At 39.9% G+C, this 21,685-nt stretch overlaps 1 protein-coding gene across 2 annotated transcripts in view; it reads right to left on the reverse strand.

Annotated features, from left to right (window-relative positions):
* LOC149213637 (protein ORANGE, chloroplastic-like) overlaps positions 1-21,685 on the reverse strand; it is a 324,381-nt gene that overhangs the window by 294,276 nt on the left and 8,420 nt on the right. For both annotated transcript variants that reach the window (XM_089392067.1, XM_089392068.1), the window contains exon 2: positions 11,425-11,539. In XM_089392067.1, the coding sequence (XP_089248193.1) occupies positions 11,425-11,539 (115 nt within the window). The remainder of the gene's footprint in view (positions 1-11,424; positions 11,540-21,685) is intronic.

Consider the following 21,685-nt stretch of genomic DNA (forward strand, 5'->3'; position numbering starts at 1 on the left):
GGCATCGGAGGTTTGCTCACCTTCATTATAAAGCTCTACCTGATGTAAGAAAAATGGTGACCGGGATGCCCGAGTTCAGATTAGAGCAAGAAGGTGTATGTCCAGGATGTGCCGAAGGAAAGCTAAAAAGGGGACCATTCCCCTCAAGCCAAAGCAAGACCTCCAATATATTGCAGTTAGTTCACTCAAACATATCCGATATGATGCCTATGAACTCCTTGGGAGGATATTTATATTACCTCACTTTTACAGATGATTATTCTCGCAAGACTTGGATATATTTCTTGAAAAAGAAGGATGAAGTGTTCTCCTGGTTTCAACACTTCAAAGCCTTGATCGAGAATCAAACCGAAAAGAAGATCAAGATCCTAAGGACTGATAATGGGACTGAATATGAATCCAATGAGTTTCATGACTTTTGCAAAGAGGCTGGCATTAAGAGGGAGACCACTACACCCTATACTCCTGAGCAGAATGGTGTGGCAGAAAGGAAGAACCGTACGATTGTGGAAGTTGTCTGTGCTATGCTCCATGATCAAAGACTTCCGAAGTTTCTATGGGCCGAAGCTGCAAACACCGCCGTATATGTACAAAACCGATGCCCTCATCAAGCATTGGGTTCCAAAACTCCTGAAGAAATGTTCACCGGTAAGAAACCTGACGTATCTCATTTTAGAATTTTTGGAAGCCCTGTATATTTTCATGTGCCGAAAGAGAAAAGGAATAAATTGGGTGCATCTGGAAAGAAAGGAATCTTCGTGGGCTATAGCGAAAATACTAAGGGCTATAGAATCTATGTAGCTAGTCAAAGGGAAGTCAAGATTAGTCATGATGTCACCTTTGATGAAGATATGGCTCTTAGCAAAGTAGACAATCTTCCTACTTTAAGGGGATCTAAAGAAGCTGACACCCGGGAACCGAAGGAAAAGGAAGATGAGACAATGCCCAATGTGGAAGAACCTATGGATCCTATTGATCCTCCACCACCTGAGCCTTCCTCTTCAAGGAAGAGGCCTTCATGGCTTAGGGGGACACTTGATGATGCTGAAGGACACACAGCTCCCCGTGGAACCTTCCGTGAAAGTAAGAAGCCGAACAGGTATCAGGGATACCTGACTATCATGAGCACAATCATCCAAAATGAGCCTTCATCATTCACAGATGTCGTCAAGCATCAAGTATGGAAGGATGCTATGACCGAAGAATATGAGTCTATTATGAAGAACGATGTCTGGGATGTGGTCCCCAAACCCCAGGACAAGACAGTTGTCACTTCTAAATGGCTTTACAAGATAAAGCATGCAGCTAATGGAAGCACGGAAAAGCATAAGGCTCGTTTTGTTGCTAGAGGCTTCTCCCAAAAGGAAGGTATAGACTATGACGAGATATTTGCACCTATTGCCCGATATACCACTATTCGCTCGATCATAGCCCTTGTTGCATCGCAAGGATGGAACCTACATCAGATGGATGTCAAGACTGCATTCTTACATGGTTCGATCAAAGAGGAGGTCTATGTGGAGCAACCCGAAGAATTTGAGATTTATGATCGAGAATCTCATGTGTGCAGGTTGAAGAAGGCCCTCTATGGGTTAAAGCAAGCACCCCGAGCATGGTATGAGAGGATCGATAGCTACTTGATGAAGTTGGGATTCACTAGGAGTGAAGCCAACCCTAACCTTTACTTTAAGGTTATAGATGACAAGCCTCTCATACTGGTGCTTTATGTTGACGACCTCTTCCTAACAGGTGCAGACCCTCTCATTCACAAATGTAAGAGGGAGCTAGCTTTTGAATTCGAGATGAAAGATCTAGGACTCATGCACTATTTCCTAGGACTCGAAGTCTGGCAGAAACCAGGGGAGATTTTCCTATCTCAAGGAAAGTATGTGGTGAAGATACTGGAAAGATTCGGCATGGTGGACTGCAAGCCCGTAACTACCCCGATGGAGCTTAACTTTAAGAAGTTAAGCGGTAGTGCTGCCGGACCCATTTTACGAAATGCTACCGAGTATCAACAGCTCGTCGGAGCATTAATGTTCTTGGTGAACTCCCGTCCGGATATATGCTTTGCAGTCAACACTTTGAGCCAACATATGGTTGAGCCTCGTCACTCACATTGGATTGGTGCCAAGAATCTACTGAGATATCTTCGTGGCACAATCACTCATGGATTAAGATACACTGCCGGAAATGTGAGACTACTTGGGTATACTGATGCTGATTGGGCAGGCAATGTGGAGGATCAGAAGAGCACATCCGGGTGTTGTTTCTCTTTGGGATCTGCCTTGATATCCTGGATGAGCAGGAAGCAGAAGTCGGTGGCTCTGAGCACCGCCGAGGCAGAATACATTGCTGCTAGCATGGCCTCCTGTGAGGCAGTATGGTTGTGAAAGCTCTTCAGTGAGCTATTTGGATTTACATTGGATACCACCGTGATTCTATGTGACAACCAGAGCAGGATTCGTTTATCCGAAAATCCCGTATTTCATGATCGCTCCAAGCATATTGATATCAGGTACCACCATATTCGAGATATGGTGCAGATAGGAGCAATAAGGCTCCAACATATCGGTACAGATGAACAGACCACCGACATTCTAACAAAGCCCCTAGGAAAAATCAAATTCCTAACTTTCCGAGAACGACTTGGTGTCGTTCAGAGACCCTCTGATGAGGGTCAAGTATGATGTACTGAGCTCTGGGAGCTCCAGGGGGGCACAGGGTACTTCTTGGAGCGACATATGACCACAGGGTGACTCACCATCCCCTGTTGGTGCACTTTGTACAGGGTAAAAGGTTCAACCTTCCCCTGTGACACCCCGTGGCGACTATGGAACAGGATGATTAGTTCTCCTGTGGGCCAGGTTGATTTGTTCTCCATGGCATCTATGGAACAAGATGATTAGTTCTCCTTTGGGCCTGGATGATGTGTTCTCCATGGCGATTGTGGAACAGGATGATTCGTTCTCCTGTAAGCCAGGATGATTAGTTCTCCGTGGCATCCACTGGACAGGATGATTTGCTCTCCTATGGACAGGATGATTAGTTCCCCTGTCGAGGCATCCTACCCATGCAATCTGGGACTCATGGGAAGTACCTCTCATCTGATCAATGAACAAGGAAATGAGGATACGGACCATAGTAGTAACGATGGACGCATCGTTGTATCTACCGTACTCCCTATGCTAGGATGACCTTCATTGATCTGGGATCAATGATACTGGTCTGGGACCAGTGAGAGTGGTACACACTCTGAGACTGACTTCGCGTTAGTGGAGGATGGTATGATACATCCTCGATCATTTCTTCTTCTTCATAATTCGAGCAAAGCATAGTAGAACCTAGCATAGAAAAGCAAAGCAAAGCAGAGCAGAACAGAAGGGTCAAGCCATACCGGACAGTGCATTTGATGGATGGACAGCAGTGGCAGTCCGACAGATTATAGATGAAGTTCTCCCTAGTTCAGAGGGAGTGTTAAAATTGGCAACTAGGGCCAAACTTCATGTGGGTCACCTTATTCATGGCTAATTATATTTTTCTTGGATTCCTCTCGTCGAGAGGTGTAGGATTGATCTAAAGATCATCCGATTCCGATAAGTATTTATGGAGATATGAATTTATTTAGATTATGGACTAATTGTCAAAGTCGGCCAGCAACTTATGTAGGCTCAAAAGCCCAACAGACGCATCTATTCATCATCAACGTTTTGCATATAAATACAAGGAGCATTCTCCTCATTTGCACACTTCACTTCTCATCACACATCTCTCTCTCCTGCGCAGAAAAAGAGTCTCCTCTCTCTTGCGCAGAAAGGTCTCTCTCTCACACGTGGGAAGGAAGGACGCAGTTTTTCTAGGGTTTACAAGCTACAGATTGAAACTTTGACCAGCATTGACCAACATTCTCTCTCTCTCTCTGACTGCGCAATAGGTGAAGTTGACTCTCCTTGGAAGGCCGCATTTTTTGGCACAGGAATCAAGGTGATCCGACCTCCGGTTTGATAGATATTCACTGCCCTAGTTTAGGACTGATCTAAGGTTTGATGCTGCTGATATAAGTCAGGCTTTTGTACTATTTCTCTCTGTTGAATTATTGAAGATAAAAGAAGATTTGATCAAAGGGTTTCCCCATATTGGGGTTTGTCCCTGGCTAGCCGCCACATCTTGTGTCTCTTGTCTTGGCTTGTTTTTTGTTGATCGTTTAAAGGTTCTATCTGCACTTTACTTAATGTACATGTGATTGCTAATCTATGGATAATAAAAGAAAGATAAGTAAACTGCTCTAAGCATAGAACATACCATAATTTAACATTTTTGGACAAATGTCCCCGGAAAAACCCAATGCGAGAAAACCGATGCACCTATTTAAAGGGTTTATTATTATGCAGTATTTCCTTGAGTACAATTGGGTATACCTCTCTATTTGGAAATAGGTATTCAAAAAACCTGTCCCATCAAACCCTCTCCGGCAACTCTGAAGCTCAGCGCTGGCCCTTCTAACCTCTGCATCAGCCTCCTGCTGCACTGCGTCAGCCCCAAGACCCTCTGAGGCACTGCGCAGCCTCTGGGACCCTCTGCGTCACTCCCTCTGCCTTCTGCATGGATGACGCAGTCCTTCTGGACTATGCACTATCTCTGTTGGGCTCTGCATGGCCTGCTCTGGCTGCTACTCTTGCTCTCTGCTTCTGCGCTAGTCTCTTGGCACTGTATTTGCCTCTCTGCCCAGTACTCACTGCCCCTCGCTGCTGATCATTGATTCACTTTTTCTTAGCAACCCTGCTCTAGCAAAATGAATGATTGATCACTCTGGTGTATTCTCCAACTGACCCTCAAGCCTCTTCTCATACTTTTCTCGTTGGTCCTTCAACGGCTGAGATTAAATCTCTAATCAACGGCTAAGATTAGTTTTGGCTTGATCCATAACTTTTGGAACCTTCTAACCCATTTTTATATTAATACCCATTAATATTTTATTTTTCCTAAGTTTAGACTTAGGAACTCCATTAAAATATTAATTATTTTAATATCTCCCAAACCGAGTACAATCTGTCCAAACCATTTCTGGGTCTTGGAGATCTCATATGCTTTAGCCTCTCCATCAATTTTCATGGCTAGAGCACATCTGATGCTACTCCAAATCAACACTCCCTCTTAGCGAGCACTATGCTCTAGTAATACTCCTCACTGAGCATCACTCTGGTTATCTGCCACGCTACCTATGTTGATGCTAGGCATCCTTGCTCAACATCCTCTGCACTGTTGCATCTTGTACTACTGCCCATGGCCCTGCCACTGCCACTGCTACATTCGTATGGCAGCTCCCTCTGCATCTGTGTTGTTGCTGGTCCATCCTCCCAACACTGCATCTGCACTGCATCCCCCTCTCATCATGCTGCATTATGCTACTGCTACCCGCTAGTGCACTGCAACTCAGTTACTGAGAAGTAAGTAACTGATCCACCCAACTACTGACATTCCTGTCAGGCTAGAAACACTCCCGATGTTGAAGCTCTCTCTGCCGCTAACAAGTGATCCCTCTAGTGACCTCTATGTTGCTGCAACAACTCCCTGCATCTGGCACCGTTGCACACCTCTCTGTGCCATCTTGCACCGTTGAAAGTTGCAACACTCTCGTGCCTCTCGCATTGTTGCAGCCTGCTAGCCTCGCGTTGCTTGGGGACTCCTACACTGTAGCACTCTCTGCTACTTCATCCGCATCCGTCTCTACCTGCTACTCCTCTTCGGGGCTCCCATAGCAAGGTTGTTGGAAATAATACTGAGAGGGGGGGGTGAATCAGTATTATCACATTAATAAAACTTTTTCATTTCCATAATCAGATTCATATATGCTACTTCCACAACTTCTTATGATTAAGTTAATTGATCTTCAATGAGTGCATTAGAACATTATCAACCATATTATCAAATAACAGATGCCGTAATAGAGAACAGATCATCACACATAAGGCACACACATGAACACCATGATATAAGGTGGAAACCCAATGCGGGAGAAAAACCACCTGCTGCAAGTCATCTCAATCTTCTTCTTAATAAGAAAATCCTTTTACAATATTTGTACTGGTGCAGTCTTATACCAGTACGGGAGCTACAACCCCCTTTGCTCTTGTACTAGCCGATCCATTTACTAGTACGCAGGCTGCTACCTGCTACAATGCTCCAAAGATCTCCCTTAGCTTTTGTACTAGCTTAGATACTAGTACATAGGCGCTGGCCTACAATCTTCTCTCCTCCAGGTACCACGTTTCATCAATTTTCAAACTGGATATACTGAAGCACAACACATAATCTGAAAGGCCACTTTTCATCCAATTTTCATACTGGACCCAACAACAACATTGAAGCTCATAATCAAACAACTTTCTGAATCACCCAATCACCAGATCCATACATATACAATGATATTATGAGAGTTATCAACCAGATCTAGTACATAAATATAAGTCATTAATCATGCTGTTATCTGAACTCAATACCAGTAACCAAACATCAGTTATGCACCCAAAACCCTGCAGAATAGTCAAAGGCAGTTAAAACAAATTTTAAGCAGGGATCGCAACTTCACTGGTATAGATCTGCGGATATCTGTACTACCTCTGCACCTGCGCCTTCTGTGGCGCCGCGACCACCGCACCTGCGCCTTCTGTGGCGCCTCCGCACTGCGCCTTCTGTGGCGTCTCCGCACTGCGCCTTCTGTGGCGCCTCCACACTGCGCCTTCTGTGGCGCCTCCGCACTGCGCCTTCTGTGGCGCCTCTGTGGCGTCTCCGCACTGTGCCTTCTGTGGCGCCTCCGCACTGCGCCTTCTGTGGCGCCTCTGTGGCGTCTCCGCACTGCGCCTTCTGTGGCGCCTCCGCACTTCCGTAGCTGCAGCGCTCGAGAGATCACCCTTCACAGATTTGCTTTCAACTTCACTTTCATAGATCAAACTTTCAAAACAATAACCCAATATTTCAGATCTTAAGATATTCAATTGCAAGGATGAATTAGCCAAGTGATCTCATTTGCTTTATATAGGCAAGCTTCTTCCTAAAATCATGGATCAATACCATAGATAACCAATACAAGGGGCCCAAAAACATGGGGCTCAATAATACCAAGGACTAACCACCATGGACCAAAGGTAAGTTCTCCAACATATACGCACTTTTCCTTGCATGAAAGTGCGTACCATGGTCCAAAACCATAGGTTCAAATACCAAGGACTAACTACCATGGACCAAAGGTAAGTTCTCCAACATATACGCGCTTTTCCTCATAGGTTCAAATACCAAGGACTAACTACCATGGACCAAAGGTAAGTTCTCCAACATATACGCGCTTTTCCTCATAGGTTCAAATACCAAGGACTAACTACCATGGACCAAAGGTAAGTTCTCCAACATATACGCGCTTTTCCTCATAGGTTCAAATACCAAGGACTAACTACCATGGACCAAAGGTAAGTTCTCCAACATATACGCGCTTTTCCTTGCATGAAAGTGCGTGAACTTTTTCTCTTCATGAAATAAATTTTTCTCTGCATAAAAGTGCATGAACTTTTCTCTACATGAAATAAACTTTTCTTTGCATAAAAGTGCGTGAACTTTTCTCTACATGAAATAAACTTTTCTCTGCATATAAGTGCGTGAACTTTTCTCTACACTATAATTTATTATCTGAGATGAGTGGGTTGCCATCAAGTACAAAATATGTATCATAATGCCAACAAAGGTATAATCCAAGAGGTTGGGTACCTCAAGGATTCTACCCCTCATCGCCTGTAGTCTATTGACTACAACTCGATGTCTCCCTACTTCTTCTCAAGTGGCACATGAGCACTCATGACACAATCTTCATCGTCCTCGACTTCTTTCTCCACCTTCGTTGGCGCTGCCTTAGAGTCAGAAGCCTCTCCCTTACTTTTCTCCCTCGGACACTGGTTCGCATAGTGACCCAGTTCCCCACAATGGAAGCACTTGACCTTGGAGAGGTCCTCCTTCTTCCTCTTCCCCTGTTTTCCCGTAGATGCTAGAGCTGCATCCTCTTCCTCTTCCTTCTTGATCCTGACCCCTTTGCTTCTACTTCCCATATTGGTCAAGTGCCTGATCTCTTCTTAACGAAGAGCCGCCCACAGTTCTTCCCAATCTAGAAGACTCGCCCTGCCCAGTATGCTCTGGACAAATGTCTACCACTTCTCGGAGACTGTGTTAAGTGTGGTCCTCACCATCAACTCTTGATCCGGCATGGCCCCTATCGAAGTCAGTTGGTCACGGATCTCCTTCAACTGACCGAGGAAGAGATCTATCTGCTCTCCTTTGCATCTGGTATGACCTTAGCTAATTCTCCAATAGCATCTTCCTCTGCATGAAAGTGTGCTGGTACAATGTCTTCAAGGTGGCCCACATCTCCTCTGCCATTTTCTTCTCGACAATATGTTGGACCACATGATTCTTGACCCCATCAAGGATGATGCACTTTGCCTTGGCCATTTCCTCCTCGTACCTTTCATTAGCTACCGGGTCAACTGGGATAGTTATTACTCTCACGGCAAAGCCCTTGATGCGATGTATGTCTAGAATGGACAAGATCCTGGCCTTCCAGACCACAAAGTTGGACGCTCAGTCCAACCTATCCTGATCCCTCAGCCCATTCACAGACATCTCTCTGCTATTCTCTATCGACACCTCCAAGTCTCTCTACTCCCCGCCTGGAAGTTCTCAGTTCAACTCCTGCTGAGTCTCTCTACTTCCCGTCTGGAAGTTCTCGGTTCGACTCCTGCTGAGTCTCTCTACTTCCCGTCTGGAAGTTCTTGGTTCGACTCCTCCGAGTCTCTCTACTTCCCGTCTGGAAGTTCTCTTCTGGACTCCCTCTAAGTCCCGATTTCCCTCCTGGAAAACCTTCTACCAACTGTCAAGTTGCCCCTCTCTGATCGTCTGTGCAACTGCAACACTGATCCGGATTCCTTGGCTAGAAATCTGCCTCGGCAGCAACTCCCTCTACCTTCGTTTTGCCCTGTTAGGTGTTGTTCTGACCACAGTGCCCCACTAGCTTCGCTCCGCAAAATGCCCACAACTTCCTATGCCCCAGCAACTGAAGGACTGAGCCTCTAGGCTCTGCGCAATCCCAGCACTGGCAAAAATAGCTCCCTCAGCCACTACGTCAACCCTCCTGGTCTCTGTGTGAGCCTCTTTCTACCCTCCTTAGCCTCTGTGTTGGCCTCTCTCTAGCCCGGACTGATGACGCAGTCCCTCTACATCAACCCTTCCTCTGTCGCTTTCTGCAAGGATCAACTCTGTCACTCAGGACAGCTGAATCTGTTGCAAATGCTCTGCTCAGCTAATGCCTTAATCTTTCCTGTGATCTGCAACCACACTCTAATACCATGTTGAATTTTCTAAGTCTATCCGTTAGAAAATTAATCTGTATTTTGCTGGTTTATTTCTTCTACTTGTAAATTCTGAACAAATTATTTAAAACATTTAAATACTGAAATAAACATAATACAGTCACAACATCTACAGACCATCAGCTAAAAGAAAACAAACACACAAGTGACACCATTATTTTTGGACAAATGTCCCTGGAAAAACCCAATGCGGGAAAACTGGTGCAGCTATTCAGAGGGTTTATTATTACGCAATATCTCCTTGAGTACAACTGGGTGCCTAATCGGCTCACCTGACAGAGAAGAATACACAACAGCAATACCTCTCTATTCGGAAACAGGTATTCAGAAAACCTGTCCCACAAAACCCTCTCCGGCGACTCTGAAGCTCAACGTTGGCCCTTCTGGCCTCTGCGTCAGCCCTCTGAGGCATTGCGTAGCCTCTGGGACCCTCTACGTCACTCCCTCTGCCTTCTGCGTGGATGAAGTAGTCCCTCTGGGCTCTGCACTGTCTCTGTTGGGCTTTGCGTGGCCTTCTCCGGACGCTGCTCTCGCTCTCTGCTTCTGCGCTGGTCTCTTGGCACTGTTTCTGCCTCTCTACCCAATACTCATTGCCCCTTGCTGCTGATCACTGATTCACTTTTGCTTAACAACCCCACTCTAGCAAAATGAATGACTGGTCACTCTGGTGTATTCTCCAACTGAACCTCAAGCCTCTTCTTATACTTTTCTCGTTGGTCTTTCAACGGCCAAGATTAAATCTCAAATCAACGGCTAAGATTAGATTTGGCTTGATCCATGACTTTTGGAACCTTCTAACCCAGTTTTATATTAGTACCCATTAATATTTTATTTTTCCTAAATTTAGACTTAGGAACTCCATTAAAAATATTTATTATTTTAATATCTCCCAAACCGGGTACAATCTGTCCAAGCCATTTTTGGGTCTTGGAGATCTCATGTGCTTTAGCCTCCCCACAAATTTTCATGGCTAGAGCACATCCGATGCTATCCCAAATCAACAAAAAGTTCCGAAAAGAATCCACCAAGATAGATTGATCTTTTTTCAATGCAACAATATTATTCAAAGCTTTGGAATCCATATCACCTCAGGTTGTCAACCTTATCAATTAAGCAAAAGTTACAAAAATGTTGATCATGCTATCAAAAGAAGTGTTATTTACCATGCTTCAAGGGCAAAGGAATTTAAGGGGAGGAAACCTGAGGTATATTACTACTAGCATAATAGTAGATAAACATTTATTATGTCATAAGTCAGTGTTGTATATTTATATTATAATAATGATAAGTTGTACATTTTTGCAAAGGATGTGATTTATCACGCTTAATCTGTATTTGGGCAAAGGATTTTAAGGGGAGGAAACCTGACGTATATTACTACTAACATAATAGTAGATAAACATTTATTATGTCCTCAGTCAGTGTTGTATATATATATTATAATAAAGATAAGTTGTACATTTTTGCAAAGGATGTGATTTATCACCCTTAATCTGTATTTATTTACACATCATTGTATTCATTTTATCAATCAACGATTATGGGTTTTTTTCTTTATGCATTGATGATAGAAAAATATATGTATGTCTGTGTTTTTCTTTATGCATTGATGATGATTTCATGAAGTGAACCATCGGGTTCACTTCAAACAGGCTGATCATATCTGATACAGTTCTAAATGGACAGAAACTTGTGAAAACTAAATATAACTGGAAAGAAAATATCTTGTATGATTGTATCACTTGCAATGCACATGCACACATACAGACAGGCATTCAATAGAAATTCAAGATACAAATCATAATTTACAAATACCTTTCCAGTTTTGACAGAAGACGGGAAACAACTTCCACAAAATCTTTGACAGGGCTCCAGTTAAAAATTAGTGAAAATGTTTAACTGGCTTCTTTGGCACAAAAAACTAATCATGATACGAGACAACTCAAACAAGTGGGAGTCCATACAGTTGTGCAGGCTATTGTAATGGGCACATAAAGCTGTTAGAATACATTACCTCTTCCATAAGAAGAAATATTTTGTTGCGACGACTCCTAACATTGTCCTGAATCTCTTGCAACTGCATTTTTGCAAAGTCCTGTATCGTTTCAGGTCCTTCTATGATACAGAAACTGCAAATAAATCAATAACTATGCTTAGAAATAATTTGAGCACAAACTTGCCAAATGAGATTGTAAAGATAAATACAAAAGCAATCAACATAAGCTGCAGGGCTTACAAATGATTCCATAATTGTACCTTGTAATATCCGTAGTAGCCAAATTAGATCATTGGAACAGCTATTGCGTTGCTTATTATAAAAGAGATTATGCTAAGGGCAGCACAGTAATGACTGAATTCTTACCACGAGAGCACTACCTCGAAGCAGTCCCACATTAAGAAATCATGAAAACCTTTATCAATATAATAGATCAAGACAAAATATATATATATATATATGATTTCATTAACAATGATGTCTACAAATGACCAAAACGGCCCTATTTACATTGTACAATAATAAGATTAAAAAAAAAAAGGGTCCAACTAAATACAAGGAGAAAAGAAAAAGAGCCAAAATTTAAAAGAGGAGAAAAACAGGTCCAAGACTAAAGTTACTTCAAAATTCAGACTGGATTAAAAAAGGGTCCAAAGTTAAGAGCCAAAAAGAGAAAGAGAAAAACAGGTCCAATACCAAAGTTACTTCAAAATTCAGACTGGATTAAAAAAAGGGTCCAAAGTTAAGAGCCAAAAAGAGAGAGAAAAACAGGTCCAATACCAAAGTTACTTCAAAATTCAGACTGGATTAAAAAAAAGGTCCAAGAAAAAGAGCCAAAATTAAGAGAAAAACAGGTCCAAGACCAAAGTTACTTCAAAATTCAGACTGGATTAAAAAAGGTCCAAAATTCAGACTGGATTAAAAAAAAGGGTCCAGACTGGATTAAAAAAAAGGGTCCAAGAAAAAGAGACAAAATTTAAAAGAGAAGAGAAGGGGACAAAGGAAGCAAAATTTACAATAATAAGATTAAAAAAAAGGGTCCAGATGAGAGAAGGGGACAATAAGATTAAAAAAAGGGTCCAGATGAGAGAAGGGGACAATAAGATTAAAAAAAGGGTCCAACTAAATACAAGGAGAAAAGAAAAAGAGCCGAAATTTAAAAGAGAGGAGCAAACAGGTCCAAGACCAAAGTTACTTCAAAATTCAGACTGTACAACAAATGAGAGAAGGGGACAAAAACAAAGTTACTTCAAAATTCAGACCCTACAACAGATGAGAGAAGGGAACAAAAACAATACTAGGAGAAAAGAAAAGGAAGCAAAATTTACAATAATAAGATTAAAAAAAGGGATCCAGATGAGAGAAGGGGACAAAAACAATACTAGGAGAAAAGAAAAGGAAGCAAAATTTACAATAATAAGATTTAAAAAAGGGATCCAGATGAGAGAAGGGGACAAAAACAATACTAGGAGAAAGAAAAGGAAGCAAAATTTACAATAATAAGATTAAAACAAAAGGTCTAAGGAGAAAAGAAATAAGATTAAAAAAAATTATCTTATAGACAAAATTTAAAAGAGAAAAACAGGTCCAAGAACAAAGTTACTTCAAAATTCAGACTGTACAGCAGATGAGAGAATGGGACAAAAACAATACTAGGAGAAAAGAAAAGGAAGCAAAATTTAAAAGAGAGAAGAAAGGACAGCAAAACAGGTCCAAGACCGAAGTTACTTCAAAATTCAGACTGTGCAACAGACGAGGGAATGGAGACCAAAATGTTCTACTAGCCTTCAGCTTTGGACAATCTCCCCATCATCCAAGGCCGAAGAAAGAAAAAGAGAGTAAAGTATGATTTTTTGTTGGATAAGTACCCTGCAATCACTGTGGTCGAACAAACTCCATGGAAGTGACATGTTCAGCAGGTAGCATGTATCAATTGCTGGCAAGTGACAACCAATATATGTACAAATAATGAGTTCTCAGATTAATTTTATAAAAAGGAATGATACCATCAAAATGTTTAGTTAATATATAGTTTTATCGTTTTTTTTTTAAGGGTGTAGTGTATAAGTGAGACTTTTTGAAAAGTTTTCAGGTTTATTTTCTAATCTAATTTGTCTAGAATCCTGGAGGATTCATTGAAATCACAAGTTTGACAGGTGAATTTTTCACAATTGAAGTGCCCCAGGGGTCTTGAGGGTGTTGAATCTATATATGCAGTCAAAAAACCAGTTTAAACAGCACAAATCAATATTTCACCACAAATTTTTCCACCAGATTCCGGTCAGAAATCTGTCAAAAACTCTAAAAAGTCTCACACATATAGAAAACTCTGTTAAAAAGTATTTATTAGATAGAAATATATATTTATTATATTTGTTTTTTTAATGAAAAATATTTTTATATTTTATATGAGGAATATATATGTTTTGAGAGATTACTCAGACTCAACAATAAAGCTCAAAGTCATTACAACAAAGTTCATCATGTTATTTGTAGGAATTGAATTGGGGGAGAAGATAACGATCATTCCTAGAAGAAATAATGGAGAGGATAACCATCCGAGATAAGCCCAATTGACATATTCATTATTGTTATATTCATGATCAAAAATTAAATTGATATGAATAATTGTATTCTATTTAAATTTATTTTAAAGTTGAATTAAAAACTAAGGAAAAAAATTATTTTATATATATATATATATATATATACACACTTACAAAGTTAGAAAATCCCAGGAAAAACGAAAAAGGGGAGGGGTGAATTATATGTTTTAAACTTAGAGATACATATTATATTTCTGGTATAATCTCATATTGTAAAACGCAAATAATGTTATGAAGTAGTTATTATTATTTTATATTAGTAAATTTCCGTACAAATTTTCTTAAATTTCATTACTGATACCTAATTAAGAATGTCATAGACAGTTATATGGACTGAGTTCATAATTAACTATATTATAAATTCTTAATTAAGAATGTTATAAATATTATGTCATATGAATACCTAATTAAGAAAGTTAACATATTATACACATTATAATTCTAGGATGTATTAAATTAAATTAAGAATGTTATATTATGTTATAATTATTGAAATTCATTCCTATTGTATTGTATTGTATTAAAGAAGAAATATCTTTTAAAAAAACAAGGTACAAAATTATAATGACTTGTTTATAATCTTACTTGGTTACATGTTGGAATCTAATTATGTATAATCTTCTAACCATCGTCTCTATTAATGTTGTTTGGCCTCTTCTCGATCTCAATTGTTTCGTTCAATTTGTTATTATGATAGTGGTCAATCTTGGCCAATATTTTGACTTTCTCAATGCAAATATGATGCTTCATCTTGTCTAAGTGCTCGGGTAATGCAGATGGATGAATACAATAGTGCTTAATATTAGTTGCAGTTTCTTGAATTCTAATTATAATGGAACAGCTAATTTCACCCACATAAGATCTTCCACATGAGCAACGAATCATCTAGACACCTTGTGATCCGCGGGATCAATGAGTTCTTTATCAAGGAGTTTTTAGTTGTGGTTAGAAATCTGAAGGCTGCCCTAATGTTATTCTTCTTTAAAACCCTTGCAATTTTTTCAACAATCCCTTGAACATAGAGCAAGAAAACTTTGGAAAGCTCGTATTTAATATGATAGGTGTTCCTACGTCCTTCAATAGCCTTCTAAAAGGCCTTAACCCTCTAATGTTCCTTATAACCATGTCTTTAAAGACCTTGAGAAGATGGAGTTTTTCTGTCCAAATGACCCTTGTTACCCACCAAAAGGTGGGTAACCTCACAAGAGAAAAATTTCTCCTTTGTTGGACCAGCAGCCCTACATTGCTCGGTGCATGATGATATGCCATACTTCTCCACTATTTGCACCAGTCAAACACACTCACCATCCAACATTCCTCTAGAAGGAAGGTGGGTCATCATTCAGCACGTATTTTAACCATCTTGCAATCATATGTTTTTACTTAACGTGTTGGGCATTTTAACATGGATTAAAGAGTGATTTGGATGATTGACCGATCTTGACTATAAACCTGTTCTCTCACTTTATTAGGGATTCTTGACTCTAGTCCCGTGGGTGCTCCTCGAAGGCCTTAGGGTTATAGGAGGGGTGCTACTTGGGAAACTTGGATTGAAGGAGTGTGTCCATAATTTTTCCATACTTACCACTTTCCACCATTCCCAAATCTCATCTCCATTCTTCAGGATTGTGGCCATTGGTTCATAGGGATTGGCATCCTCTTATCCTCATCCTTGAGTCTGGGCTAAAAACTTTGCCCTAAAGGTTGATGCAGCTAAAAGAAAGATAAAATCATTAAATGGCCAAAATGAAAGAAAGAAAAAGCAGTTAAAATGCAAAAGGTGGCCAAGAAATTAATTAACAGTTGGAAAAAGCATAGCATGAGCCCTAACCCCCTCATTAGCCATCACCAAATTCCTTGAGCACTTGATGTTCCATCTCATAATAAAGGAACTCTTGCATGTCCCAACCTTGATGAGCAATAAATTGAATCGTCACTAAGGGGTTAATAAAAGCTAAATCATTAAAAACAAGCTTAGGCTCCTAACCTATGCTCCCTGTTGACCACTACGTGTCAATGACCCATAGCAGTACACCCCCTTTTTTCACAAAAGGGATAGTGCTTGATCAATGTGACCGTGTCGTTCAACTATCATCATCAGCCTGATTGTCATAATGTAAACACATTCTGCATGTATATGATGTATATAATCTCAGCAAATTTGTGTCATGTATGTAATTGCCTAGGTAAACCTATTTTTCTAGTGATGATCTACATTCCAGGAGGTTTTTTTGTCTCACTGATCCATTCTCGGATGGTCGGCAAAGTTTTCCTTTAGCCTCACCCCAAAGCCGAAATAAATTTTGTCACTAGGATCTTAGGTGAGTCCTAGTGTTATAGATCGAATCTATGTAAAAGTGATTTGGGAATAATCCTAACTATTTGGTTAGGTTATTTTATTACAAATTGCTTAGTCTACTGGATTACATTTGTATCACAGAAATGGGTAGTCTGTGAGAGTCTATTTCAGATGGGTTTTCCCCCTTGTAATGTAAAAGATATGAAAATGATGATGTAAAGTGTCTTGAGGGTTGGAAAAATAATTTATCCCCTCATAGGTTAATTAATTAAATTTTCTAGCCAAAAATTTAATTAATTATAAGTACTCGGTAAATTTAAATTTTCCAATGGCAAAATTCGTGGGTCCTTAAAATTCAAATTTTAAAAAGTCCCAGGGCTAAGATAAATTAATTATTTTGCTAAATATTATATACTGTCGACGTATATGTATCTATATCTGTGTTGACATACATATGAACTGTGTGGCATTATTGACCTGCGTGTGGGTGCTTTAGCGTATCCAAGTCTTCCATGGACTGCGTATGGGATAACTGCTCCATTGACTGCGGTGCTCCCTTTGACTGCGTTATATATCTGCAATCCTTATATGTGACAGTCTAGCGTGAAGCAGATATTTATATAGTGTTCACCATAATCCTGACTATTCGCTGTTCCAGCATTCCATATGGTCCAGCGTGAAGCGGATATATATATATATATATATATATATATATATATAGATATATTTCCTGCGTATGACAGCTGCTATGCGTATTAGGGCCTGCGCATTACAGTGATACATGACAGCTGTATTAGGGCCTGCGTATACATCGTATACATGTCTCCAAGTCTGCGTGTATACATATCTCCATCTATGCGTATATTATCTGGTAATGCTATGCGTATATATATGTATCCACGTATCTCTTAAACTGCGGATAGGGTATCTTCATTTGCTTGCAGATTCATGACCCAACGTATTTGATTTCATTGTTTATGACCTGCGTATAAATGTCATGATCAGCATCACTGTGACAGTGTGTAGATGTCTCTTCATAAACAGTGTAACTGCATTTTCCATAACTGCATATGAATCCCTTGGATGTTGTGTGTATATATAGATTTCCATGCTGTGCAATTTCAGCATATATATATATCTCCATGAATCAGGGTATTACGTTGACTGCGACTATAGCTAGGGCATTCTTCATTAGTGTATCTCCTTCACCAAAAACCTAGGACGTGGAGAGGAGATCACATGAAGAATGTGTGTCTAATGACTCCAAATCCTCTCTTATTTATATTAAAAGCGTAAGGTTGAATAGACATGACGTTTGGGCTTCTTGAGCCTACGTAAGAGTTGGTCGGCTAGATAATAAAACTATAATCTAAATAAATTCATATCTCCATAAATACATATCGGAATCGGATGATCTTTGGATCAATCTTGCACCTCTCAACGAGAGGGATCCAATAAAAATATCAGCTGCCATAAATAAGCTGACCCACATAGAGTTTGGCCCTAGTTGCCAATTTAACAAGAATCAAGGTGAAGATCTCCTCTTCACACACCAAGTAAGTATATTTCAATTTTATAATCAGATTTGGTTAAATGATTTCATGATTGCAAGGGGATTTATAAATCGGTTAGATAATCGAAAGTCCTTGCATAAAATAAGGAGGATTGTCATAATCCTCATAGAAAAGAGAAATCATTGATATCTATGAAAAGGTCTATGAAGGTCAAGCATTGTTTGAATCCATCAAGAGATTCATAGGATTCATATGATATCACTCAAAAGTCCTCTCATACCTAAATAGCAGAAGAGGAGACATAAAGAGAGATATATGAAATGCTAGATATACTCTCGGAAATTAAAGTAAAGAAGGTCACTTAGACCTACACAATAGTAAAGGTATCAAAGAATGAAGGAATAACTTCATGAAGATCTATGATAAGAAGGTAGTCATCATTGATGAGCAAGGTAACAAATATCAATGAACAAAGAAGGTTACCTCACCCGGAAATTTGTGGTCTCTGTGCTAGATAGAGAAAGACAAGTTGCAGTCTATAGTATTAAAGGATAAAAGAATTCAACCATGTGCAGGAAGGAAAGGCAAGGTTGGTCCCCAAGCAAAGACAAAAATAAGTATAGTTAAGATTCAATGCTATAAAGAGATTTTGGAAGCTCATATCACTGAAAGATGGAGGAAGCTAAAGAAAAGGGCCAAGGAAAGAGGGAGTATCAAATATCTCCTATGAGTAAGATAGCATCCCTCACAAAAGGATCCTATCATAAGCTCCTAAATCTTGTGTTATAGATATGACCAAGATAATAAGATGCATCATGGCATCATGGAAGCATTAGAAACAAGAGCTTGTGACATCACCATGGGATCATGAAGGACAAAACCCATGGCAGACAAACATGAAGAATATAGCTCTTGGGAACCTCAGTGGACATTGAAGAAAAGGAAGGAGTCATCTAGGACAAGGCTCATCATACATCAAGTCAAAAAGGAAACATCTGCCAGTTGGGGATATACAAGATCCTCAAAATTCTCTGATGAAATCCTCATTGAAGGGTTCACTAATCTAGAGAGGAAGCAAGTGTTTCAACAAGAATTCCAACTTATGGAATCCATGAGATAATGATGTGATGACATGAAGCAGATCAAGGGATTGAAGATCTCTTCAATCAAGGAAGTTGTTAGAAGAAAACTCGATGACCTGAAGATAAAATAAGGTATGTATGATTGTGTTTAATATTATAATGTCATGTCATATGGTTGCAGGTAACATGGATCATTGCTTCTATCTTAAGAAGCATGATCAAGAGAAAAATGATCTCCTCCTCCGAAAGGATGCAAGAAGGCATAAGTCACACTAGATGAAATCAACATAATATGTCCTCATATGAAGTATGAGGTAGTTGACTAAGAAACTCTGATTAAAAGCTCCGGGAAATGGAATGTGTGAGGGAGGAAGAGATCGTGAGATATGCAACCATGATGAAGGAAATCAACATCCAAAAGACCAAGAAGATTTGACTAGGAAATCTCCCAGAAAGATATAAAGACTCTGATGAAAGTCTGAAATAGATAAAGACCCTTGACAATGGATATCTTTGGGAGATATGTCAATAAGTGTGCAGGATGTTGATACCTACAAGAAGATGTCATGATGGAGAGCCATCTCGTAAGGTATGATTTAATTTAATATGATGTTTTGATTTCTTGAATAATATTTGGATGAGTTCATGTAGGGTTGCTAGAACAAGACTTGTAAGTACAAGTACAACCAGCATTCATGCGATGGATGGAAACTCCTGAAAGAAGCATGGAGAGAAAAGAAGTAGCCATATGAAGAAAGTTCCAAATGTATGCCAAGAAGGCCACTTTCCATGAAGAAAGGAATGACTTGACGAAATAAGAAGGAAAGTGATCGATGGTTGTTGCCCTACAAGGAAGAAGCTCAACTAAATTTCATGACATCAAGGAGAGAAGAAGATCAAGCAGTTGAAGAACCCACGAAGAAGAAGTTGTTGATGTATAAAAGAGTCCCTAGCTAAGACGGAGCTCTGACAGATCCCTAATCAAGAGGGAGTTTGAATTAGATCACCCCTGATTACAAAGGAGGGACAATTGTGTTTTTCCATGTCATGTGTCATGCACTAGACCAGGACTAGCAGTCGTAAGTCTAGATGAAGGCCATGAATGGAAATGTAGACACATGATAGACACAACATTCTTGTCTTCACTTGGGAAGAAAGAATGGGAGGATTGGGTAATCATTTGGCATCCGATACTCTTTGAGGATGTGTAGGGCATCCAAGATAAGAGTAAGCAAGAGGATCAATATTCTTTGAGGGTTGAGAACCCAAGATAAGAATATTCCTAGAAGGTCATACTCAATGAACACCCGGGTGGGTATGTACCTTGAGAGACAATGATGAAAGTGTCTATAAATCATTGGTCTCACCAGCATTGTAGCTCATGGTCTCGTGGAGAGATGGAGTTGTTAGTCAAGGCCTTGCACTATGACAATGTTTATTGATATGATGCTATACACATGGAATTACCAATCCGATTCTTCTTATGAGAAATTCTTCATATTGAGAACAACCAAGTACTATTGTAAATACCTCCCTAGTTAAGAGGGAGTGTTGAAGAAAGTGTAACTAGGTTCGAAATTTACAAATGTAATTTTGATCTTTGTACTTGTCAAGAAAAATAAATATTATTTTTTGTGAATTATAAGAATGAGTTTCTTGCTCATTTCTTAGGTCTAGTCAAAGAGTCAATGTCATGTTCTTCTTGAGCTTATATGTAATGTAAATGAGTCAACCTAGTGTCTAGATCAAAGCCCTCCAAGACAAGCACCATCCCCTTGAAGAAGGCAGCAAGCAAAATGAATTAACAAGAATAGTCATGTCAGCTCAATAAAAGGACACAACGGTTCACACTATCATGTCGGCTCAAATGCATAGGCTGACCACTATATATATGCGGCTAGGGTCTTCGCAAAAGAACAGGAGCAGAACTCACATCCCTCTGAAGTTTCGGATGGCAGTTACAGGAAGGGTTTTGTATGCCACAGGAAGGTAATGTCGAAGTTTGTCCATAATGTAGCTTGTGTATTTTTCGGATAAGTACCACTGTCTCGGCATATTTACACTCTCAGAATACTATCTCGGTACTATTACAATCTCAACTTAATTGTGATGAAGAGGACTTCGATGATCCTACAGTAGCACTCTCAATCTCGCAGTGACATGTTTTGGTATAATCCCACAGTGACATGCATTAACTTGACATATAATCTGGACGCAGTCATGATCTCAGTCTCTGTCATGGATATGTTAAAGACATAGTTACAAAGTCTTGATCATGTAAAAGTTCTCGGTGCAGCTCTCATGAATACATACATATGGACCTCGTTGTTATGATGGTGATCGTGATGAAGGTGCAGAGATGATCTCAGTAAAGGCACAATGGTGATCTCAATGAGCAGTCAAGGTGCAACAATAATGATCTTGGTAAAGCAGTAATGATGATGATGATCTCAACAGTAAGAAGAGGATTGGTGTCTTGGTCTTGGAGTGGCTTGATAGGTCAAGGGTCATGGTCTTGGTAGTCGTCAATTAGAATCTCTATAAGAAGAATTTTGTGCGGGTTTTCCTCTCCAAGAGGGAGAGGTTTTGGCCCTGGCAGAAAGCCAAACATCTTGTGTTCTTGTCTCTTTGTTTTGGTAGTAGTTTGATGAAGCAAACACACACTAATAATAAGAAGAAGATCAAGCTAAGATAAATTGCAAAAGCACTTCACAAATTGTTATCAAGTCTAGAAGAATCACATTAATCCCACTTGCCCTAGATTCTTCAAAACTCCAG

The sequence above is a fragment of the Pinus tabuliformis genome, chromosome 1_1 (genome assembly GCF_031772625.1).
Source record: "Pinus tabuliformis cultivar Carrire ecotype Pingquan chromosome 1_1, CPIR1, whole genome shotgun sequence".
Classification (NCBI taxonomy): Eukaryota; Viridiplantae; Streptophyta; class Pinopsida; order Pinales; family Pinaceae; genus Pinus; species Pinus tabuliformis.